Here is a 25,391-nt window from a genome sequence, read left to right as displayed (position 1 = left end):
AACTCACAAGCCGTTTATCCTTAAGCTCAAGCTCGACTTGATAAGACTGCTGAGTTCGAAATCGAGCTCGAGCTCGAGCTCGGCTTGATAAGATGAACAAACGAACTTGAATAAATTTTTTACTGAATCAAGATTCAAATAACTCACAAACTATTTAGTTCATTTACATCCTTACGTTCCACCATTTACCATGTCGCATCATTATCCAAGAGCAAATCTAAAACTTTTTCCTTCATACAGATGTAGCTACCCCTATTTGTTTAAATGATAAAAGTTCACTTAAAAGCATTAAAATTACAATATAAAATAGATTAATTTTGTGAAGCTAAGATTAGTTTAGGTGGGAGAAAGTGTGTGAACAATAAGAATTTAAAAAGTGTAGGGCGTAATTTGGAATTTAAAAAAAACGCATAAAGGTAACCGCAATGATAGGTTTATAAGACTCAAGTAATTGGGTTTTGTAAATCCAGCCGTATTGTAAGATTAGTTGGTTTTTAAAATATCTAAATTTTGATGTTGGTTCGGTACAATTTTTTTTTTTTAAAAAAATAGTTAATGGCGGGCTTTACCTTTGGTGGCTAAGGCCCCCTTCATTTTTTTTATTTTTTTAAATATATAAATTTATATCAAAATCAAATGGACAAACATTTTTTAAAAAATTAATTTTTTAAATGTGCACACCAGTTAGAAACGATAATTTTTTTTATTAAAAATGATTATATATATATATATATATAGATATATTATATATATATATATATATATATATATATATATATATATATATATATATTATAAATATATATTTATGATACATAAAAATATTAAATAAAAAAATAGATAATGATGTGATGTGATTTAATATAAAATTATTTTTAAAGTTTATGATGGTAAAGATAGAAGTTTATGAAAATTATTGGTTTTTTATTTTTAATGCGACAATAATATGATAGAGTAAGTTTTATGATGAAGTTAGGTTTATAGGCTTAGAGTTACTTACCCTAATTGTGAGGTTTGGGAACTTCAAAAATATAGGGCGTGATTTGAGATGTAGTTCGTAACTATACGTCGATCAGGGATGTTATTTGGGAATTATGAAACTAGACGTATTTACTGAAATTTATCTTGGGTTTATCTGGAATAGGGCACCCCTCTTACACTGCCTGATCGATAAGGAACTTTTGCAGCTAGATCCAGTTCTTCATTTTAATTTCTGACGTAGACACCTCAAATCTATAGACTTACCCTCTGTTTGGGAGGAGGTGAGTAAAGGGGAGAGAAAGGTAAACATGGGTAAACAAAATTTTTACACTTGTTTGGGAGAGAGTGAGCCATGAAGGGGAAGGGGAAGGGGAAGGGGAAGGGGAAGGGGAGAGAAGGGTAAAACTTCCCCTTGCATGCTCGGAAATCAACGAAATTCCTTACACCCCAATTTGGGAGAGAGTGAGCCATGAAGGGGAAGGGGAGAGAAGGGTAAAGCTTCCCCTTGCATGCTCGGAAATCAACGAAATTCCTTACACCCCAAATTGGGGTGTAAGGAAGGGTAAGGAAAAATTATCCTAATTTTATCCTTATTTATATTTTCACATGCAGATTTATTAAAAAAATAAGAGGATATTTTTATAAATTTGTATATTTAACCTTCATTTCTATCCCTTTGAACTTTCCCTCCCTTCTAAACAAGGACAAGATAAATATATTACTTTCCCTTCCTTCCCCTTCCATCCCCTATGAATCTTACCTCACCCCATCCAAACAGACAGAACAGCAGGGGTTACCGGTCAAAGGTCATGAAGAAAACCCTCGACGAATCCGGTCTCCTACGGGTGGCGGAGCTCGTCCTGCCACGGCTCCCTCCGTCTGATCTCGCCGCCGCCGCATCCTCCTGTAAGGCCTTCGGCCGCGAGGTCGCTTCAATCTCCTCCCGGCGGGCGTCAGACGCTTCCCGAGGCGTCGAGAGCCACCCGATTCCCTTTTTCAACCCCACCCTCGACGGCCAACCCTACTCCTTCTTCCTCTACACTCGCCTCCCCGTCTTACCATCCTCCTCCATGCCTCTCTCGGCTCGGCCGTGGGGAGGCGTAGACCAACCCGATAAAAGTCGCACCTTGGATGACGCTTCTTCCATGTCGGCGTTCGCGTCTCCGATCGCCGGAAGCGAGTCCGGTTGCGGCTGCAAGGATTGCTCTTTCGGAGGGGAACTCGGCATCTGCCCGTGCTTGAGCCCCGAGGAGGGAGCTTTTCTGGCTTCCGGCCCCGGAATGGAGCTGATGCTGGAGTGCGGGGCGAACTGTTCTTGTGGAGATGAGTGCCTCAATCGGTCGACTCAGCGAGGTGTTTCGGTGAAATTGAGGATCGTGAAGGACGAGAAGAAGGGATGGGGATTGCACGCGGCTCAATTCATTGCAAGAGGGCAATTTGTTTGTGAATATGCTGGTACAATTCTTCATCTTCTACTCTTCCCTTGCTCACTCCATGTTTACATATCAGAGAATTGGGGATGGATTTAAATGAGTTCATCCGATCATCCTCCTGAATGATATAGATGCAACTGCAAACAATAAATGAACATGTTGTGAAAATGAAGTTAAGACTTAGATGTCCTGTAAGACTTAGCATGTGTTTCCTATGGGGAAAGTGAGGTGGGAAAAACACCAATAAAAGGGGGAAAATCTGTAGAAAACCAATGAAAATATTCTCTTCCACATATTTCCTATGAAGGGTGCAAAGTCTTTTGGAAGAAGAGATGTAAACCGACAATCACAAGGGAACAGTGGTGTCAACAAATTTTGCTCCCATTTTGGCCTGGAAACTTTCGGATTTAGAGAGATTTAATTCCTTCTAGGAAAGTTTCCCTAGCAATTTTCGCTCCTAATGAAACTAGGAAAAAGTAATACTTTCCACCTTGTTTCCATAACCACTTTTTCCATCCTTAGCCTTTTCAGCCTTAAGATACAAAGTCTTAAGGTCAGATTATTTGAATGGAGATATGAAAGGAGGGAAAGGATCATAAAATTATATGGGGAGCTCCATCATTTATGTATAGTTTTTTTTTTTGTCATTTGTCCTCTCCTTTTTACCTTCCATCCGAGTAATTGAACCCTTAATGTTGAAAGTGGTAGTCAGGCTACGATGGTAACACGATGGAAAAAATAAATTGATTTGGTCGCATTACAAGTCGAGGTGGAACTTGCAGAAGGGAGAGAGACGTTGGGAATGGGCTCAGCCAGGGACATCGGATCCTCTGTCCTCAAAATCCCCTGTCCCCGTGTCCCTTTTGTCGCCCTAGTCCATCGCCAGCGGCCGCCTGATCAAAACTATACCTTGGGGGGAAGGTGAACCTAAGGGATCACCACCGGTACGATCGACGTCAAAATCCGGCCGGATCTGAGCAGAAGCTCAGATCGACGACAGAGGAAAGCCTGCTCCCAGGGTATAGTTTTGGTCGGTCTGGCGGTCCGCCAGTGATGGGCTGGAGGTGATGAGTGGGACACGGAGACAGGGAAAAAGTGGGACAAAGGATTCGATCTCTTAGCCAGGACATACATCAATTGTCAAGACGGTACTTGCTCCAAGAGATAAGGAACAAAGTGAGGAGCATGCATACTTTTGCCATTCTCCCGGTAAGAGGCCAGCAAGCCCCGAGTGCGCTTGACTACTTATAGGTCCCAGGAGCAAGCAAAGCATCAGTTGTCGCATATGATTAGCATCTATTGAATTGACAAGTTTTAGATGTGGCCGACATGTGCATTATTGCTGCCAAGTCAAGAACCACACTGAATGTGAGATTGGTGACTGATCCTGTTCGAAAATCAAGAAGATGGTTAGCTGAGGATGTGACTGCTGCGTTGATTGGATGTAGACTCCGAAACGTCAATGCTGAGCCAGGGAAGGGGTCCCCGGTGTTGGCCCTCCGACGCTCAAGTTAGTCACCGGAATAGTAAATGAGCATAAGTGTGAATAGTGAATAACGTGTACCTTCGTCAATGCATGTACCCCTTTATATAGTGCCCCAACGGGTGATGTGTACGCTCTTCGAGGCATGGACACGTTCTCCAATTTATCTTATGAAAGGACCTGTTAGGAAAGTGACATCAATGATCCCTCTGCTTGGTCGAGCGGGATAGTCGCTCGGCTGGGAACTCCTCCGCTCGAACGGACTTGGCTGCTCTTCCCTGTGGTGTCTCGTCTCGGTAGCTTGTTTTCGTCCGACCAGACTAACGTTCCAGTCATCCCAACGTTCCTCTACTCCATGATGAATGTCTGATGATCTTGGTTGTACGGACGTTCTGTTTGGACCAGCCTTTGCCGGTCTGGTGATTCATGCTTGATCAGCCACTGCAGGAGAGCTCTACTCGACCACTGCAGGAGAACTCCGCTCGACCCCCCTTTGGTGAGCTCGTTGGTTTTGCAGGGGAGCTATGCTCGACCACTGCAGGAGAACTCCGCTCGGCCGGTTTTGCAGGGGAGCTCTGCTCGACCACTGCAGGAGAACTCCGCTCGGCCCCCCTTTAGTAAGCCCGTTGGTTTTTTAGCGTTGACCTCCTTGACTTTGACCTTCACGTTGGTTGCTATCTCCGTCCTTTGACCCGCACTTAGTGGGCCCCCCTTTATCACTGTATCACAAGTCTGCCCCTCAAGTCTAGTCAAAGGAGGTTGCAAGTTCGACTGACTGGACAAGTAGCGCCTTTGGTGACATCCACGTCCGATCGGACCTTCTTTATTCTTGAGTTCCTGATCGGATCACATAATCTTCGTCGTTCGGCTCCATTTTGCTGACTTGGGTGTGTAGTTGTCGCTTGGACCATACCTCCTAAGGTTGGTGGTGGATCGGCTGCTTGGCTATATCATAATCAGATATCTGTGCCGATCGGGATGGTTGACGACAACACTTAGCGAATTTATCTACGCTTTCTTGGATGAGTGCCTAATGATAATGGCTGACATCATCTCAATTTCTAGAAGACCGTGTAAATCTCTAATCATTATGGCCAAGCACGCCGCTTATGTCTTTTAATTAAGCCCCATTAATGTTTTCCGATAGCCAACCACCATGTGTTCCACTTTCTGCCGCTGTATGTTTGACGTGACAGACGGATATCCGCTGATGATGGAATCGACGTCTTTTCAAATTCCACGGCCAGATCTCATTCTAGTTTTGCGCAACCCTTGATTGGACGGCTTGGAACAATCGCTCGCTAGGCTTTATAAGCCGTTACTCACTTGTCATCGTCTCTATTCCTTCTCGTGTTTTCAGTTTTGAGCACGTTCTGTGAAGCTTCTTCGCCTCCTCATCTTCTCCGACGATCTTTTTAAGGTTCTTCTTTCTTTCCTTTGTTGAATCCGTGCTTCGCTTTTTCTCAATTTCTTTGTTTTCGATGACCGATTCTCCACAACCTCCTGTGTCCATCGCTGGACTGGTATACTTCTACCGAGTCGAAGTTCAACGGAGATGAGATAGGCCAGATGAGGTCTACCTACCATTTCTCCTTTGACTATCAGATATACAATCCCTTCGCCTATAACCGGCCCCATGAGTCTCCAGCTGGCTTCCTGTCCTTCTTTAAGGACCAATTTTGTGCTAGTCTTCAATTTCCCGTTCATCCTTTCTTTTCCGTCGTCTGTAAATATTTCCATATCTCTCTACATCAATTAGTCCCGAACTCCTTTAGATTGCTGTGCGGGGTGGTCGTGCTATTCCATTTGCACGACATTCCCTTAACGCCTCGGGTATTTCATTATTTTTATTATTCCAAATTATTCGAGCCGGGATTTTTTTGTTTCAAGCCCGAGTGGGCTCCGTCTTTTTTTATAAGATGTCTTCCTCCAATAAGTACTGGAGCGAGTATTATTTTTTCGTTCGCTTTCCCATTCGGCCTGACTTCCCGACCAGCTGGCAGATGGAAGTGATGAAGCCTTAGTCGCTGAGCGGATACCGAAGCCGGTTGGACTATCTCCAGGCTACCGCCAGTTTGGCCGGTCAAAAATATCATATCCACCGGCTGCTGTTGGAGTGTGTTCTATACATGTTCGGATTGAGCCCGATCCGAACGCAGCTGTCATCCAGCCTATGTATGCTCTTTCTTCTTCTCATTTTTGAATCTAACTAATTTTCTTCCTTTTTTGCAGACCAAATCATGCTAAGGGTGTGTTTGAGTGACAAAAGCAGGCTTGTGGACGCCAAAATCAATACTGCGGGTGTGGCCGAGAGAGTTGTGGCCTATAGCCGGTCACCTACTCTGACGATCTGCTCGGTGAGGCTAGAGGGACACAAGCGCGGGCTAGCGAGGGTGGAGCGAGTCAGACGGCGACTAGCGATGCTGCTGCTGCTACAACAAACTTGCCTCCCGAACGTCCTTCCATGTTGTCGATCGAGGTGCCCTTGGAGTCGGCCACATCAGGTGAGCCTCTAATACGACACAAGAGGCATCGTGGGGAAGCTTCTTCCTGATTGGCCACTTCCGCCTTGCAAACCATGCATGTACCGGTTCGCGCCTCTCCTCCGACCGAGATGAAACTTCATCACCCGCATTTCCCGAGCCGACGGGCGCCCTGATCCTTACATCCGTGTCATCCGATCGGACGTCTTCTCTGTCCGGGCTGCCGTTGGGGACTATCTGTGCGCCACCCATCGTGTTCATGCCACCGTACCTGCCGGCCGCACAAGTGTCCACCATCCGACCGTCCTCGATGCCCAACTCCACGGGCAAAGCGACTTCTGAGCCCTCTGATCCGAGCGGCCAGAGGCATATAATGACCATCATCTACTTGCCCACTGTTAAATGACGTTAATCGAACGACGCTTAGGCCCTTTCCCCCGGACCAAATTTGGATCCAGGGCCGCTAGCATAGGTGTGGGTCGATGCTAGGGCCCACGCGGTGGTCATTTCCACAGAGGAGCTCGCGGACAGCGAAACCCGAATGACCACTGAGGTATGTATATTGCTTCTAGATTTACTTGCTTGTACCCAGTTCAACACTTACAATCTTATTGCCACCGCAGTACTTGGTTGAAAGTCTAGCCATGTGCCAAAGGCTAGCTTTTTTAGAGCACAAGGTCCAGCTGCTTCACGCCCCAAGCGACGTCTCTGAGGCCTCCCGTGCTCAAGTTGAACAGTTGACCACCGAGGTTGCTCAACTAAAGGTCGATCTGCAAAAGTGTGTCGAGCTGCTACAGGCATAGAGGAGCAAGAGTGCCGAGCAAGCTTCGCAACTGGTGAAGCTCAACAAGCAGGTCAACCCCTTTGAGTCGAAGATCAATTCCACCAATGCCAGGAAACTCCGAGTCATTGAGGACCTAGATATTAAGAACAAACAGGCTCGGGTCTTGGTTCAGAATCTGAAGGAGTCTGAGACAGCTTTAAGTGTCGAACGACAGAGTTGATCGGCAGAGCTGATCAGTTGAACAAGCCTCAGTGAAGATCTAGTTCGTCGCCAAGGATGCCGAGTTGGCCTCATTAAGGATCGAGTTGGAGGCATCTCGATCGACCTTCAAGATCTATCAAGAGGGGGAGATCGGCCGGTTTGAGGTTTTCAAGCATGATTATCTCCGCTCGGACCCCTTCAACGATCGACTCACGGACCAAGCGCTTCGCCTCTTCAACTTCGACATTGATGGGACCCTCGACCAGTTGAAGGACGACGGCTATCTCTCTACCGTAGTGGGCAACAAGATCATCAATCGGGAGAAGATGACCGAGTCTCTACAAGACGACATGCTGGATTATTTCGAGTGACCGCCCCTCTCTGCTTTGCAGGCCTCCTTTTGTACTCCCTCTAGATGTTGTGTAAAAATTTTCTAAGTATTAATGAATGATCGCTCGTCTGACGCATCTTTCTTCTGTCAGATTTTGCAAGTATTAATGAATGCATCGTCGTTCGACTCAAGTGGGTTGTATACCACTTAGTGTTTGCGAAAATTTTCCAAGTATAATTCCCCACCATCCCGATCGTCGATGTAACTGGTCGCTAAGATGTCTGATTGATCACCTCAGCGTGACTGAATGACTATATTTTAGCGAAAGATTGCTGCTTCTAGTCGCAACTTGACTTCTTATCAGGTGTTCTTGGCTTGCATAGTCGTCAATCGGTTTTATTTGTCATCAGATCGGGTTTATAGCCGCCGCTCGGCTATTGATTTTGTAGACTCGGGTTTATAGTCATCGTTCGACCCTTGACATAGATAAGGGTTTATAGTCGTCGCTCGACTGTTGTTGGCGTAGACTCGGGTTTATAGCCGTCACTCGACTGTTGATGTTGTAGACTCAGGTTTATAGCCGTCGCTCGGTTGTTGATAAAGACAAGTGTTTATTAACTATTGATTGGTCGACAAGGGGTTATAGTCGTCACTCGACTGTTGACGAAGACAAGGATTTGTAGTCGTCGCTCGACTATTGATTCGTCGATAAGAGTTTATAGTTGTCGTTTGACTATTGACGAAGAAAGGGTTTATAGTCGTCGCTCGACTGTTGATTTGTTGACAAGGGTTTATAGTCATCGCTCGATTGTTGACGCAGACAAGGGTTTATTGTCGTCACTCGACTGTTGATTCGTTGACAAGAGTTTATAGTTGTCGTTCGACTGCTGACGAAGACAAGGGTTTATAGTTGCTGCTCGACTTTTAACTTGGCTGATCGGTGCAAGAGTCTTGGAACACTTGTGAATTTTATTCAATGTTCACCTGCATTTACAGGACATACGATGATATAATTTTATTTGGATTTAACCACGCACCTCTCATTCGACCCTATAAGGCTGGAGATGGTTCGCGCTCTAAGGTCGTTCATGCCTTCTCCCGTCCTCGTCCTGCAGGTAATAGGCTCCCGAGCGGAGCTTCTGAATGACTCTATAGGGTCCTCCCCATGGAGCTTCTAGCTTGGTGATGTCGTCGATCGACTTCACTCTTTTCTAAACCAGGTCGCCGACCTAGAATGACCTTGGGATCACCCTTCGATTGTAGTTCTGCTTCATATATTGCCTGCACGCCATGAGTCGGACAACGACCTTATCCTGAGCTTCGTCCACTAGGTCGAGCTTCATGAATCTTCGCTTGGCGTTCCCATCATCATAGAGATGTACCCGATCGGACTTTACTCCAACTTCCACTGGAACCACTGCTTCACCTCTGTACACCAGATGGAACGGTGTGACGTCGGTCGCCTCTTTTGGTGTGGTGTGATGTGCCCACAAGACGCTAGGGAGTTCATTAACTCAGCTTCCTCCAACGTAGTCGAGTTGAGCCCGTAACCCTCTGAGGATTTTCTGGTGGGTGACTTCCACCTGACTGTTGCTTTGGGGTAGGCTATCGAGGTGAAAGCCTGCACAATGCCATAACTTTTGCACCACTCCTTGAGCCTCTGTCCTGCGAATTGTCGTCCGTTGTCCGAGATGAGCCGATGGGGGATGTCAACCAACATAAGATATTTTGTTATAGAAATTGACGACCATATGCTCGGTTATTTTGGCTAGCGACTCGGCCTCCACCCACTTTGAAAAATAATCTATTGCGACGAGTAGAAATCTTTGCTGACCGGTTGTCATTGGAAATGGTCCAACGATGTCTATGCCCCATTGGTCGAACGGACAAGACACTATGGATGCCTTCATCTTCTGAGTGGGTCGATGCGAGATGTTATGATATTTTTGACATGATAAGTAGGTGGTTACTGTCTTATCGGAGTCATCCTGTAAGGTGGGCTAAAAATATACCACCAACAGGATCTTTCAGGCTAGTGATCTGCAGCCTGGGTGATTTCCGTAGGATCCTTGATGTACCTCTTGCAAGATGTATTCAACGTCCTCCGATCCCATATACTTTAGCAGCGGCCTTGAGAAAGCTCTTTTGTAAAGTTGATCCCCGATCACGGTGAACCACCCGACCCTCTTCTTCAACAGACGAGCTTCTTCTTAATGTGCCTGATCGGAGGAACTCTATCAGTGACGTTCTTTAGTCGCTCGGAAAAATTATTCCATCCATCCTATCGATGTTCGCCACTAGTGAGACCTGTTCGATCGGCTGATGTATCACTATCGACGATAATGAACTGGCTAATTTAGCCAGCTCGTCCGCGACCTGGTTGTCCGACCGAGGGATCTTCTGTACAACCACTTCCTGGAAGTTTGCCTTCAACTTCTCAAAAGCTTCTGTATAAAGCCTGAGTCGAGAGCTGCTTATCTTGAATGTCCCAAATAGTTGCTGAGCCGCCAGCTGAGAATCCGAGTGAATGAGAACTCTCGTGGCTCCTACATGCTGAGCTGCCTATAAGTCGGTTATCAGGGCCTCATACTCGGCTTCATTATTTGTGGCACTATAATCCAGCTGCATGATACTGTATGTCGAATACTCTCAGCTCGGTGGCCCATTAGATCAGTCGTCCGGACGTTTCTGGGTTAAGGAGAATTCTTCCTAGTGCGTTGTTGGTCATCACCACAATTGCACAATTGGGTGTGAGAGAAAGTACGGATGAAGCCTTCGAGCGGCGAGTACGAGTGCGTACAATTTTTTGAGATTGGTGTAGCGGAATTTTGTATCTTTTAATATATGACTTAAAAAGTACACGAGTTGTTGCTCAGAGCCGTTCTGGCGCATCAATGCCGAGCCAACCACATAGTTGGTTGATGACAAGTAGATCCAAAGCGGCTCGCCAGCGCTTGGCTTGGCCAATACAAGTAAGGAGGCGCAACACCTTGAAGATTGGGTGACTCCGGTTAGATGATTTGGAGATGAACCTTGATAGCGCGGTGATCCGTCCAGTCAGCCGTTGAGCCTCCTTCAAGTTGCGGGGCGGGAGCATGTCCTGCAACGCCTTCACCTTACTTGGGTTCGCCTCGATTCCTTGTTTGGTGACAATACTTCTTGCTCTGAACAGACACTTGTTCAGGTTCAACTTTATTCCATATGCCCTCAGGGTTCAGTAAGTTTTTTCAATGTTTGCACAAAGGTCATTAACTTGGAGAGATTTTATTAATATGCCATCAACATATACCTTCATGTTGCGGTCGATCTTCCGTTGGAATACCTTGTTCATCAGACTATGATAGGTGGCGCTGACATTCTTCAATCCGAACGACATCACATTGTAACAGTAAGTCCCGTCGGCCATAATGAAGCTGACCTTCTCTTGATCTTCACGGGCGAGTAGCACTTGATGGTAACCTTGGTGATCCGGTGGTGAAGGAGGAGGTCCGATTGTACAGTGGTCAACGACATGTGGAAGTCAAAGTCAAGATGGTCAGCCTAAGGGTCTCGCCGATCAGAGGGGTCACCTCGCCGATCGGCTTGGATAGCGCCCGGGCCGGCGCGAAGACATCTCGACCGCAGGTCGGGTTTCCAATGCTCAGGGATTCTCGTATAGAAGAGCCGATACGCCGAGCCGTTCTGTCCGCTCGGCTGAGTTACGAACAACTACGCTGCATGCCTGTTCGAGTAGATGACCGAGCGGTTTTCTCGCTCGGCCTAGTACGTTTTCCACTCTTGGACGCCAAGAAGGCCGAGCGGCCCCCCCACTCGGCCTAGTAACGGACAAAAGACACAAAAGAAGACAAAGTGGACAGCTGGTGATATCCTTCTCGAGACATGCGCCGCCGATGGACAGCATGGTCAGTGGTCGGATCGGACAGAAGATCGTACGGTGGAAGTTTCCACTGTCATGTCAAAGATATGCTCGGACGGTTGCGGTATAACGTCAGACACACTTTTCTGACACGGCCATTCTGAGCTATGCTTTGGGAAGCGTGCACGTCTCGAAGAGCGTGCACGCGCCTCCCTGGGATTCTATATAAGGACCCCTAGACTTCGACGGAGGTATGCAAGATTCTTCACTGTAACTACAGTCTCGTTACTCTGCTTCTGCTTCTGCTTCTGCTTCTGCTTCATCTCATCATTGCCTGACTTGAGCGTCGGAGAGTCATTGTTGGGAACCCCTTCTCGCCTCGGCTTTGTTGTAGGTTCGCTGAAGGCCCACGTCATCTTGGAGGTCATCCGAAGGCAACAGAGAATGCTACGTCCCCAGCGTCCGTCGACTCGACTCTCGGATAGGATCAAATTTGGCGCCGTCTGTAGGAATCGCACCTGAATCCGAGCAGAGAAGATGGAAGGAGCTGGATGACCACACACTGTGACGCTCTCTCTAGAGGAGCTCGATGCTCTTATCGAGGCAAGAGCAGCAAAAATTGTAGAGCAACAACAACAGCAGCAAAAAGCGTTAGCCGAGTGGATGGCGCAGCAGGCGACCTCGGCATCGCGCGACCGAGTGGCACAAGAATATCGACCGAAACAGTACTCCACTCGGGCATAGAATAAAGGGCAGACCGGCACACCAGGACATGCGCCGTCCGCCCCCATTCCTTTCCATCGGGCCCTGTTCCAAACTCTGTTTGAGCTAGCTCAAGCCAACCAAGGATCATCTGATGAAGCCCCTGCCCGGGATATCAGAAAGGGCAAGGCGCCTCATACCAAGTCATCTCCCGAGCAGATTAATCGCCAATTCTCCGAGGCGATCTTACAGGACCCGCTCTCGAAGCACTACGCCCCACTGTCGATTGAGAGTATAGCGGCGTAACCGATCCCGACGACCATCCTGGTAAGTTCGACAATGCCGCTACCCTCCACCAATATACTGACGGAGTTAAGTGCCGAGTCTTCCTTACCACGCTGTCCGGCTCGGCTCAACGTTGGTTCCGAAGACTGCCGGACGGATCAATTCGGAGCTTTAAAGACTTCTGAACGGCATTCCTCCACTACTTCGCCAGCAGCCGACGCTATCAGAAGACCAGTGCCAACTTATTTTCTATGAAACAAGGATCGAGAGAAACCCTCCGAGCGTACATCCAGCGCTTCAACCAGGCGGCGATGGACATCCCCACGGTCTTATCTGAGACAATGATGCATGCCTTCACTCAGGGCCTAGTCGACGGGGATTTCTTCTGCTCGCTCATCAGAAAACCGCCCCGCGACTACGATCATATGCTGAAGAAGGCAAGCGAATATATCAAGGAAGCCCAGGCGGCTAGGAAGAAAGAAGCGCCATCTGAGCCCTTGCCTTCAACCGAGCAGCGGCCGATGGTCATCCACCAGCCACCAAGAGGGCCCTGCGCTGAGGGGGCACATCCTCATCATGAAGCAAAGCCGCACGCCGTCTAACATATATCGGCCGATCAACCCAAGCAAAAAGGAAAAGTATGGACTCCCATGTTTTGTTCACTCCACCGGTCAGCGACCCACAACACCCGTGATTGTCGAGGGTTCGTTCCAATCGCTCATCCGACGCCAAGAAGCTACCGCCGCCGATCGCCTTCACCTGATCGACGACGTCGACCCCAGAGTACCGGGCGGCGGGTAGCTAGGGAGTCCCCCGAACGGCAACATCATCACCAGCCGAGGGTCAATCCCCGAGCCTCGCAAGAGCAAGTAAGACCATCCGCTCGGGAGGAGGAAAATAGAAGCAACGTTGCTCGGGGTGAGATCAACATCATTGTCGGCGGAACAACGGGAGGTGACTCCAACCGTGCGTGGAAGTCGCACGCCCGGCAGCTCAGGATCCACGTGGTTGGATGCAGTCAGGAGCAGGCACAGGGGCCCGAGGTCAGCTTCGGGTCCCGAGACCTAAGAGTTGAAGTGCCGCACGACGACGCCCTCATCATTCGAGCGGTAATAGCAAATTATACTATGCACCGCATATTCATTGATACAGGTAGCTCGACCAACATTATTTTCAAAAAGGCATTCGACTAACTTCAAATTGACCGAGCCGAGCTGCTTCCGATGACAACTCCGTTATATGAATTCATCGGCAATGAGGTAATGCCGGTCGGCCAGACTCGGCTAGCTATATCACTAGGCGAGGAGCCACTTCGGAGGACGCGGACCACAAACTTCATCGTGGTCGATGCCCCCTCCGCCTATAATGTGATCTTAGGGCGACCGGCTCTCAATGAGTTCCGGGCAGTCGTCTCGACTTTTTGTCAAAAGATCAAGTTTCCCGTGGAGGACAAGGTGGGGGAGGTCCGAGGAGATCAGCTTGCCTCCTGGTGATGTTATGTGGAGATTGTCCGAGCAGAGTCAAGGTCCGCTCGGAAAGCGCTGCGCCTGGAGGTAAACACCATAACCGAAAAGCCTCCAACTTTAGTTTATGAAGAGAAAGAGGAGGTGCAAATCCAGGTTGGCCGACGGGAGGCCACCACGTTCGTTGCATCTGACTTGGAAGCAGGCCAGAAGGAAGAACTGATTAGGTGGCTGCGGCTCAACCACGACGTCTTTGCGTGGTCAACTTATGAGCTACCGGGCATCTCGCCGAGCGTCGCGCAGCATGAACTCCATGTCCGACCGGACGCGCGGCCGGTAAAGCAGAGGAAGAGGGACTTCAGTGCCGAACAGAACGTCATCATCAGGGCGGAAGTCGAGAAGCTCCTGGAGGCTGGCCATATACGGGAGGTGCAATTCCCGAGTTGGCTCGCAAATGTGGTGCTGATTTCCAAGCCTGGTAACAAGTGGAAGGTCTGCATCGACTTTCGGGATCTGAATAAAGCGTACCCGAAAGATTTTTACCCTCCGTCCCGAATCGACCAAATGGTGGACTCGACCGCTGGATGCGAGATGATATGCATGCTGGATGCCTATCAGAGATACCACCAAGTGCCACTCGCCCAGGATGATCAGGACAAAGTGAGTTTCATTACGGCGGGCGGCACCTACTACTACAACGTGATGCCATTCGGATTAAAGAATGCCGGTGCCACATACTAGCGGCTCATGAACAAGGTGTTTTGGAAGCAAATCGGACGGAACCTCAAGTATATGTTGATGATATACTCATTAAATCACTCTGAGCGGCCGACCTGTGCAGATATAGAGGAGACCTTTCGGACGGTGAGGACCTACGGTGTCAAGTTGAACCTGCAGAAGTGTCTGTTCGGAGCGAAAAGCAGACGCTTCTTGGGCTACATTGTCACCAAGCGAGACATAGAGGCGAACCCCAGCAAAGTAAAGGCATTGCAGGATATGCCGCCTCCCAGAAATTTGAAGAAAGTGCAACGCCTTACCGGTCGGATAACGACCTTGTCGCGGTTCATCTCCAAAATGACCGATCGGAGCCTGCCTTTTTTCAAGATTCTACGCCGAGCCACCAAAGTCCAGTCGGACAAAGAATGTGATCGAGCGTTCGAAGAATTGAAGGTTTATCTAAACTCTTTACCTGTATTAGCTAAGCTAACTACTGGCGAGCCACTCTGTGTCTATTTATCCTCGATTGAGCATGCTGTTGGCTTGGCATTAGTACGGCAAGATTGCGAAGAGCAGCCTGTGTATTTTCTGAGTCACATTCTAAAGGATGCCGAGTCCCGCTACACTGGTCTAGAAAAGCTTGCCTTTGCGTTAGTCCTCGCCGCTCGGAGGCTCCAGCCATATTTCCTGGCACACACAATAATCGTCATGACGAGCAGCCCTCTAGGGAGAGTTCTCCTTAACCCGGAGGCGTCCGGGCAGTTAATTAAGTGGACAACTGAGCTCAGTGAATTCGATATCCAGTATCAGCCCCGCCCGACAATTAAGGCGCAATGCTTGGCAGATTTCGTCACCAAAGTGCATAATCCCGAGCTTGAATCTTTATGGAAAGTATATGTGGACGGGTCCTCCACTCGGCTCTGGAGCGGTATTGGTATTTTATTGATTTCTCCCCAGGAAGAGCGGGTGCAGCTGTCCGTCCGGCTGGATTATCGGGCAACCAATAATGAAGCAGAATATAAAGCCCTCATCGCTGGATTGCAGGCTGCTCGGCATACAGGAGCAACCCGAGTGGTGATCTACTCAGATTCTCAGCTTGCTGCTCAGCAACTCTCAGGAGCTTTCGAGATAAACAATGTAAGACTCAAGCTCTACGCGGAGACCTTCGAAAAGCTCAAGGTCAACTTCAGCGATGTGATCATACAAAAGATCCCCCGAGTGGAGAACTAGGCGGCGGATGAGTTGGCTAAGCTTGCGTGTTCGATATCTCCGATCGTCATACAACAACCGATTGAGCAGGTATCATTAGTGGCTCGCATTGACAAGATGACGGGTCTCACGTTCCCTAGTGACTGGAGGACAACCATAGTGGAATTTTTGCGATCGGGAGTTACGCCGTCCGATCGGGAAGAGGCCCGGTTGATAAGGAAGAGAGCGGATCGGTTCACCCTCATCGGGGAACAGCTCTACAAAAAAAGCTTTTTCTCGTCCGTTACTAAAGTGCGTCAACTCGGAGGACGCGGAGTATATACTAAAGGAAGTGCATCAAGGATCTTGTGGAGGGCACCCGGGCGGCCGCTCGTTGGCGAGAAAGATTCTGCTGGCCGGGTACTTTTGGCCGACTCTCTAGGAAGATGCTACTCGGACCGTCACTACCTGCCTGTCCTGTCAAAGATATCATAACTTCTCCCATCGGCCAACGGAGGAAATGAAGACGTCCATAGTGTCTTGCCCATTTGACCAATGGAGCATGGATATTGTGGGACCTTTTCCTATGGCGTCCGGGCAGTGGAAGTTTTTACTCGTGGCGGTAGACTGTTTCTCCAAATGGGTCGAGGCCAAGCCATTGGCAAAAGATAACCGAGCAGATGGTCAAGAAGTTCATCTGGCAGCACATAATATGTCGGTTCGGCATTCTACGTCGGCTCGTGTCCGACAATGGGCGGCAGTTTATCGGCCAGCATCTCTGAGAATGATGTGAGGGGTACGATATTCAGCAGCACTTCACCTCCGTGGCCTACCCGTAAAGCAACGGACAAGCCGAAGTCACCAATCGGGAGATCCTTCGGATCCTTCGAGTTCGGCTCGACCATGTCGGAGGCAGCTGGGTGGACGAGCTACCAAGCGTATTATGGGCGATACGCACGACCCCTAAGTAGGGAACGGGGGACACGCCTTTCCACTTGGTATACGGAGGGGAGGCTGTCGTGCTGGTGGAGGTCGAAATAGAATTCGATCGGGTGCAACAGTACGACGCGGATAACGCCGGGCGGAGGCAGCTGGAGCTGGATTTGATAGATGAGGCGCGAGCCAAAGCAGTCATTCGGCTATTGGCGTACCGGCAAAGGATGAAGCAGAATTACAACAGGCGAGTAATTCCCAGAGCGTTCCAGGTGGGCGACCTAGTATGGAAGAAAATGAAGCCGGTCGGCGACGTAAGCAAGCTGGAGGCTCCCTGGGCTGGGCCCTTCAAGGTCATCGAGAAGCTCCGATCGGGCGCCTATTATTTGGAAGATGAAGATGGATGGCGGCTAGAACGGCCCTGGAGCGCTAACCATCTCCAGCCGTACCTAGCTGGGTTAAAGGTGCGCCAGTGTAATTCATTTTGTATATTTCCGTTCTGCGGTGCCTTTTGACTACAGGAATGGAATCATAAAACACAAAGGTATTCCAAATCCACGCCAAACGACTGAGCTCCATCCGGCGACTATAAATCTCCCGGCCTGAAGATCGTCGAGAGGCGACGTTAAACGCTAGAGTCGAACCGGCGATTATAAACCTCCCGGCCTGAAGACCGTCGAGCGGCGACGTTAAACGCCAGAGTCGGACCGGCGACTATAAACCCCCCGACCCGAAGACCGTCAAGCGGCTACGATGTGGCTCGACATTTAGTGATGGTCAAGGGGCGACCATAAATCTCAGGGGTAAGGAAAGAACCATGACCCTCTGGCATGGCATCGAGTCGCATGACTATTTACACCAACTAGAAAAAGCATACTAATCGGGAGAGAAAGCAAACAGGATAGCTTCATTGAAAATAAGGTTTTCCGGCCGAGCGGCAGGATTACATGAACACTTGGACCTCACTCGAGGTAGTTAAAAAGGTGTTTAGGTATGGTGCAGAGGAGTGCGGTGTGTTCCTGGACGGGGATGGTCAGGGACTCTGCGAGGTGACCCTTGGCTTTCAGAAGATCCGCCGTAGCAGTAATGGCTAGCTCAAAGGCGAGAATGAGCTGTTCGCAGACCTTCTGAACGAATTCGATCGAGCGAATGTAGTTCTGCTTCAGTATAGCGAATCGGCTTGGCTTGCCTCTTGATACTCTTTAAAGGCAGCCCGGGAAGCCTCAAGTGCATATTGAAGGGTCTTCATTTCCTCCTCCAGAGCGGCCACCTCCGCCGAGCGTCCTTTTTTCTCGACGTCCAGCAGGTCGGCCAATTCCTTCACCCGCTGCTCCAAGGCTCGGGCTTCTACGTTCTTCGCGTCCAGATCGGCGATGGCACAATTCCTCTGAGTAGTCGCTAGCTCTATCTTGTGGTCGAAGGCTTCAACCTGCTTCTCGAACTGGCTCAGCAGCTTCGCCTGATCAGTCGATTTCTGTCGCTCGGCCTCCAACAGTCCCTTCGTCTTGGTCAGCTCTGCCTGCAACTCGGCGTAGGACGGTCCCCGAGAGGAAGACGACCCGCCGGAGATTTTGAGCTTCTTCAGCTCATCCTCTAGCATCGCCATACGATTGGCAACGGCCACGCTTTCCACCCAGTTCTGTCAAATAAGGAGCCGTTGAATACCGCTAGGAAAGATTACGCGAAAGAGTTCTTGACAGAGAATTTACGCCGGTAGCGTGTTGCAGGTAGCAGTTGGCCAGCACACCGGGAGGTATGGCAGCGACACGAGCTCGGGCGCCCTCGCATACTTTGGCGAGTGGTCCTCGGATGGTGATAACATGTTCAGGGGCCGTAGGCCGATCAGATTCCGCCATGTATGCCTCCGTCAGAAGGTGCAGAACGACCTTTATTGTTCGGCGCCCACCTGGCGTTGTGTGAGCGGACGCTGAGGGACCGGATAGCTGATCGGCTTGTGCGGAGAGTATGCCCGAGCGGCGGAGCCTCCGACGCACTGGAGGCAAGGAGCTAACTGGCTGCGCCGCGATGGGGTCCGTTGGCAGATCTAGCTGGGAAGGGGTCCGATCAGAGGAGAGGGCCTCAATAGAGGGAGGATTGTCTCTGGGGGTGACCAGGGCCGCCTGTTCGGACGATTGGACTGTCGAGGCGGCCGATCGCAGAGGTGTCCCCGATCTGTGTCGTTTCCGTCCGATAAGGGGAAGATCGTCTCCCGACTCAGAGTTGTCGCCCCGAGCGGCAGGCTGTTTGCTAGAAGTTGCGCTCGTCTCAATGGGAGAGGTCTGAGCGACGGGCTCCCCCACGACTGTTTCGCTCTCACCCTCATGAGAGCCGACCGGAGCGATGTCAAGTCGCTCCATTTCCTTGGCTGCTGCCGCCTCGATCGTGTTGGCTTTCTTCTTCAGGATGTCGAACAGCACGGACTCCATCATGATGTTCGCTGCGAAAGCAAAGGAAGAAAATCAGTTAGACTCAAAGTAAAGACACAAGTAAACTCCTTACCAAGGTTGCTCGGGAGCTTTGTCCGGCTCGGACTCAGGCCGAACATGTACATCACCCCCTCTGGTAGCAGCTTATGGATATCAAGCTTCAGGCCGGCTAGCATATTTGCAGCTTGGAGATAGTCCGGCCGGGTCTTATATCTCTTCAATACGGGAGGAGTAGGAAGTCCGACCTGCTACTTTGTTCGGAAAGGAGGCAGTTCGAGGAGTCGCAGGAAGAAGAAGTAATCCTTCCAGTGTTTATTAGAGGAGGACATCTTATCAAAAAAGACTAAGCCGATCCGAGACTGGAACAGATAAGTGCCTAGCTCGGATTGCTTGGGATAGTAAAAGTAGTAAAAAACCTCCGGGCGGAGAGGTATACTGTGGATTTTGAATAACACGACAACCCCACACAAAAGGCGAAAGGAATTAGGGACAAGCTGGGCGAGCGGAATGTAAAAGAAGTTACAGACTTCGATAATGAAAGGGTGGATAGGAAACCGTAGTCCGGCCACAAACTGATCTCGGAAGAAACATATTGTGCCGCGCGGCGACATGTGTGGCCGGTCGGAAGGCAAAGCTAGAATGAGTTCAAAATCAGAAGGAAGGTCAAAGGCGTTAATCAGGTTCTCCGCATCACTCGCATCGAACCGTGACTCCATGGTCGTATACCATGGGCCAGGTGCAAGTTCAGAGGGCTGAGACGTACTGGCCATCGACGGAACAGTACAATGAACGAGAAAATAGATTGCGATGGAAAAGGTAATCGGAGAACACCAATGGACGTGGAAAAAACACTGATTGAAGGAGAAGCGAGCCACGAAAAAGTAAAAGGGAGAACAAAGGAGCTTACTGAACAGAGGGTGGGCGAAGAAAGAACGGAGGATCACCGGAAGGCTGAAAAGTCGGGTCGCCGGAGCACTGAGCATAGGCAAAGATGTTGAACGGGAGCACGATGATGCGAAGCGGCAGAGGAAGAAGAAACGACCTTATAAGGGTTGGGCTCGATCAACCGGAGCCATCCAATTCAAAGGGCCAAGGGTCACATCAGCCCTGACAACTCGAGCAGGCGGTGATGGCTGCATAGCCACGTGGCCGTAACTCATAGGGAGCATTTTATGAACTCCATTACGCAGGCGTGGTCGTGTGCTCGGCCTTAATGGCAAGGATTTGTACGAATTCCGAGGAGATCCTAACGACGTCAGCGCAAGCAAAACTTTTCAAGTCCCAGCGGGTGGGACGCCGAGCGGTTGCGGGGCACCTTCACAGTGCTCGGGCGGAGAGGCACTCATGTCAGTGGCCGAGCGGCCGTTACGCCACCAAACTAATAGTCCAGTCAGTCGGATTTACCGCCTCCTTCGACTAGACTTGAGGGGAAGGCATGTGATCCGGTGGTGAAGGAGGTGATCCGGCCGTACAGTGGTCAACGACACGTGGAAGTCAAAGTCAAGATGGTCAGCCCAAGGGTCTTGCCAATCGGAGGGGTCACCTCGCAGATCAGCTTGGATAGCGCCCGGGCCGGCGCGAAGACATCTCGACCGCAGGTCGGGTTTCCGATGCTCAGGGGTTCTCGTATAGAAGAGCCGATACGCCGAGCCGCTCTGTCCGCTCGGCTGAGTTACGAACAACTACGTTGCATGCTTGTTCGAGTAGATGACTGAGCAGCTTTCTCGCTCGGCCTAGTACGTTTTCCACTCCTGGACGCCAAGAAGGCCGAGCGGCCCCCCCCGCTCGGCCTAGTAACGGACAAGAGACACAAAAGAAGACAAAGTGGACAGCTGGCGATATCCTTCTCGAGACATGCGCCGCCAACGGACAACATGGTCGGTGGTCGGATCGGACAGAAGATCGTACGGTGGAAGTTTCCACTGTCATGTCAAAGATATGCTTGGACGGTTGCGGTATAGCGTCAAACACAATTTTCTGACACGTCCATTCTGAGCTATGCTTTGGGAAGCGTGCACGCGTCTCCCCGGGATCTTATATAAGGACCCCTAGACTTCGACGGAGGTATGCAAGATTCTTCACTGTAGCTACAGTCTCGTTACTCTGCTTCTGTTTCATCTCACCACTGCCTGACTTGAGCGTCGGAGGGTCGTCGCCGGGAACCTCTTCCCGGTTCGGCTTTATTGCAGGTTCGCTGAAGGCCCACGTCATCTTGGAGGTCATCCGAAGGTAACAGAAAGCGCCACGTCCCCAACGTCCATCGACTCGACTCTCGGACAGGATCATTTGGTATGCGTCGAGCATGCAGATCAGCTTGCAACCCGCCGTGGAGTCCACCATTTGATCTATCCGGGGTAGTGGATAAAAGTCCTTTGGTAGACATTGTTCAAATCACGGAAGTCGATGCAGACTCGCCACTTGTTACCCGGTTTGGAGGCCAGCACGATGTTGACCAACCAGTTCGGGAACTGAACCTCGCGGATATGACTGACTTCCAATAATTTTTCAATCTCCGCTTGGATGATTTGATTTTGCTTCGCAGTAAAGTACCTCTTCCGCTGTTTCATTGGTCGAGCGTCCTGTCAGACGTGATGCTTGTGTTGAGCTACGCTCGATGAGATGCCCGGAAGCTCGTGTGTCGACTAGGCGAACACATCATGGTTCTGCCTAAGGCAGGTGACTAACTCCGTCTTCTTCTCCTCTATCAGGTCGGCGGCGATGAAGGTGGTGGCCTCCGACTGGCTGGGATGGATTTAGACTTCGTCCTTTTCCTCATAGACCAGCGCGGAAGGTTCCTCCATGATGGCGTTCACCTCCAAACATTGGATCTTCCGTGCTGCTCTCGCCTCTGTCTTGACCATCTCGACGTAATATCGCCGAGCGACCAACTGATCACCTTTGACTTCGTCTACCTCATTGTCCACCGGGAACTTTATTTTTAAGCAGAATGTGGATACCACCGCTCAGAACTTAATGAGGGTCGGTCTGTCTAATATGACATTGTAGGTGGACTCACAATGAAATTTGTGGTCCTTGTCCTCTTGAGTGGTTCTTCTCTGAGCTATATGGTCAGCCATACTTGGTCGATCGACAACATTTCATTGCCTGTGAACCCGTAGAGCGGGATCGTCATTAGCTGCAACTCGTTTCGGTCAATTTGCAGTTGGTCGAATGCTTTCTTAAATATAATATTCACCGAGCTACCTGTATCAATAAAAGTCCGATGAATAATATAATTAGCTATTTTCGCCCAGATGATCAAGCGTCATCATGTGGGGTCTCTACTCCCTCCAAGTCTCAGAGGTCGAAGCTGATCTCGGGTCCCTCGACCTTCTCCTTGCTGCATCCAACAGCATGTATTTCTAGTCGTCGGGTGTGCGACTTCCTCGCTTGGTTAGAATCACCTCCGGTCGGCCCACTGGCGATCATTCCAATCTCTCCTCGAGCGGCGTTGTTTCGGTTCTCCTCCTCCCGAGCCGAGGTCCTAGTTCACTCAGCAGAAGCTCGGGCGGGATTTGTGTTATTTCTCCTTTGAGGGTGACGATGGCGCTACTCGTCCGCCTGCCTGTCTTCTTCCCTTCAACCGACTGATTGGCACCTATGACGCCAATCGGGAGATGGTGACCGACGACGATATCCTTGTGGAGTTGGTCTGCTTGCAATGGGTGTCAGGTCGTAGCAATCGCGCATGTTGTGCGTCGTCGGCTGATAGAAGGAGCAAAACAATGATGTCCATGACTTGCCTTTTGCAGTTTTCAGACGACCGACTGCTACATGCTGCATAGCATGTGTCCTTGGCTCCTGATGTGGCTGTGCTGCTCCCGATCGGGGGTCTTTTGGTGGTTGATGGTTGGTGGTCGGCCGCCGTTCCGCGGGAGCAGCATGCTTGGCAGGTGCTTTTTTCCTCCGTGCTACCTGAGCTTCCTCCACATTTATGTATTCGGTGGCTCTTTGGAGTAGGTGGTCGAAGTTCTTTGGTAGTCTCCAGATAAGGGAGCGGAAGAATTCCCCTTCGGTAAGCCCCTGGGCGAAGGCATTCACCAAAATCTCCAAGGAGACCGATGGAATATCCATGGCCATCTGGTTGAACCCTTAATGTAGGCCCTCGACACCTTTTTGGGCCCCTGCTTTAACGCGAATAAGTTAACACTTGTAGCAGCGACTGCTGGCGAAGTGGTGTAAGAACTCCGCTTGAAAATCCTTAAAACTGTGAATTGATCCGATCGATAGGCGTCTGAACTAGCGTTGTGCCGATCCGGAAAGGGAAGTGAAGAAGACCCAACACTTCACTCCGTCAGTGTATTGATGGAGTGTGACCGCGTTATCAAACTTGGCCAGGTGATTGTCCGGATCAGTCGTTCCATTGTACTCTCCGATCGTGAGTGGGGTGTAGTGTCTTGGCAGAGGATCGTCCAGGATCCATTGAGAGAACTGTTGGTTGATTCGCTCGGCCGAATCATCATTCCTTGGTGTTTTCTCTTTCCATGCGTCCCGAACAGGCGCGTCATCCGAGGAGGATCATCGTTCCTTGTCCGCTCGGCACTGCTCCTCTGATGGGGTTTGGAACAATGCCCGATGGAAGGGGATCGACGCATTGAGCGCATCTCCGTATGTGCCAGTTAGTTTTTCATTTTGGTCCCGTACGGATATATGCTCCACTCGGTCCCTATATCCGGCCCGTTGTCCCGCTGATGATGCCGTGGGCTCATGTACCTGGCGCTCGGCGTCTGCTATTATTACTCCACCATTTTTAGTGTTCAAGCTTGTATCAACATATGATGCCTCAGCATGTTAGGAGGCTTGTATTAGCATATGATGCCTCAGCATGTTAGGACCCTGAAGGATGGTCAAAGTATTCGTATGGATTGCATTCTTTTGATATGTGGCAAAGGAATGATTTTATACCCATTTTGATTAGTATGGTGTCCAAGGCATTGTAGTGTGAATTTGAATCCCCCTTTAGTTTGAAGTGAAGGGGGTTTCTCCTAGTTGCTGCGATGACAATTGTTTTGATCCTTTCTTCAAACGGGCATCCAATTTATACTCTTGCCATAGATACTAATTCCTCTGGGTTAAGCTCAAAGTCGAAAGACAGCTTCAAACACTTGGCAAACTGACTATCAAGTTATTAACTGATATACTCATGTGAAATGTTTAGGTTTTGGCATTAGGTTCTTAATTTCTTTGGGTTCTTGTTAACTTCTTTGACATTGCTTTGGAGTTATCTTTGTTCAGGTGAATTCTTGACAACAGAAGAAGCCAGGAGGAGGCAGCGGACATACGATGAGCTTGCATCGGCGGGCAAGCTTTCCCCTGCTCTTTTGGTTGTAAGGGAGCATCTTCCATCAGGCAAAGCATGCTTAAGAGTCAACATCGATGCTACTAAGGTGGGAAACATAGCTCGGTTCATCAATCATTCATGTGATGGTGGCAATCTTTTGACGGTTTTAGTAAGGAGCAACGGGTCACTACTTCCAAGACTTTGTTTCTTTGCCATGAAAGATATATTGGATGGTGAAGAACTCGCCTTTAGCTATGGAGTTTCTGATCATAGAAGAGGCCTTCCCTGCTACTGTGGAAGCCCTTCTTGTGTTGGCAGGCTACCATCAGAAGAAACATGATTGATTTTCCTCAAGAAGAGAATCTAAACAACAGTCAACCATGTAAGAGTCCTAAACTTATTTCTTTCCCTGTTTTCCACTGAGGATTGACTTTCAGCTTCTTTTAATTCATTCGCATCTCTGTAAATTAATTATTGTTCTTTCATCTACTTTCCTTTGTCGTCTTCTTTAACATATTGTTCAACTTATTAACTAGCAACAAGATCAGTTCCTTATCATATGCTCCTGGTTTGCAAGTACAAGTCGTGAAAACAACTCTTGCATGTATGGAACACAATCCAATTGGCGAAACAGATAGTGATATGCAATAGTTCGAAGGTGATGTTTGATTTCCCTGTTGAAAGCTTTGAGAAATATCATTCAACTCTAGTCAGAACCTGCCAAATGTTGATTGACTCCCTGAAACTTGTTAAGGATGCTCCTCTAGTTTATATAATCAATAAAACAACTGTTTCACATTCTCATAGTTTTTTTTTTTTGGCCTATTAGAACCTTGTTATTCAC

General features: G+C 49.3%; 1 protein-coding gene across 2 annotated transcripts; it reads left to right on the top strand.

Annotated features, from left to right (window-relative positions):
* The first annotated feature begins 1,715 nt into the window (after positions 1 to 1,715).
* On the top strand, positions 1,716 to 25,123 carry LOC122027553 (histone-lysine N-methyltransferase SUVR3-like). Of its 2 annotated transcripts, XM_042586548.1 has the most exons (3): positions 1,716 to 2,436; positions 24,502 to 24,929; positions 25,084 to 25,123. In XM_042586548.1, the coding sequence occupies exons 1-2, from the start codon at positions 1,731 to 1,733 to the stop codon at positions 24,885 to 24,887; spliced, it is 1,092 nt and encodes a 363-aa protein (XP_042442482.1). In that variant the 5' UTR covers positions 1,716 to 1,730; the 3' UTR covers positions 24,888 to 24,929; positions 25,084 to 25,123. The 2 variants fall into 2 exon arrangements, with proteins under 2 accessions (XP_042442482.1, XP_042442475.1); XM_042586541.1 differs by having other exon boundaries at positions 24,502 to 25,123.
* The last annotated feature ends 268 nt before the right edge of the window (positions 25,124 to 25,391 follow it).

Source organism: Zingiber officinale, chromosome 1A (assembly GCF_018446385.1).
Source record: "Zingiber officinale cultivar Zhangliang chromosome 1A, Zo_v1.1, whole genome shotgun sequence".
NCBI classification, from domain to species: Eukaryota; Viridiplantae; Streptophyta; class Magnoliopsida; order Zingiberales; family Zingiberaceae; genus Zingiber; species Zingiber officinale.
The sequence above is the reverse complement of the archived record's forward strand: the minus strand, read 5'-3'. Positions and strand labels throughout refer to the sequence as shown.

What these genes read in the sequence shown, in the direction of transcription:
- LOC122027553 (XM_042586548.1), top strand. Translation starts at nt 1,731, where the DNA reads ATGAATCTTACCTCACCCCATCCAAACAGACAGAACAGCAGGGGTTAC. An exon ending in ATTTGTTTGTGAATATGCTG is followed by an intron (nt 2,437 to 24,501) that starts GTACAATTCTTC and finishes ATCTTTGTTCAG; the next exon opens with GTGAATTCTTGACAACAGAA.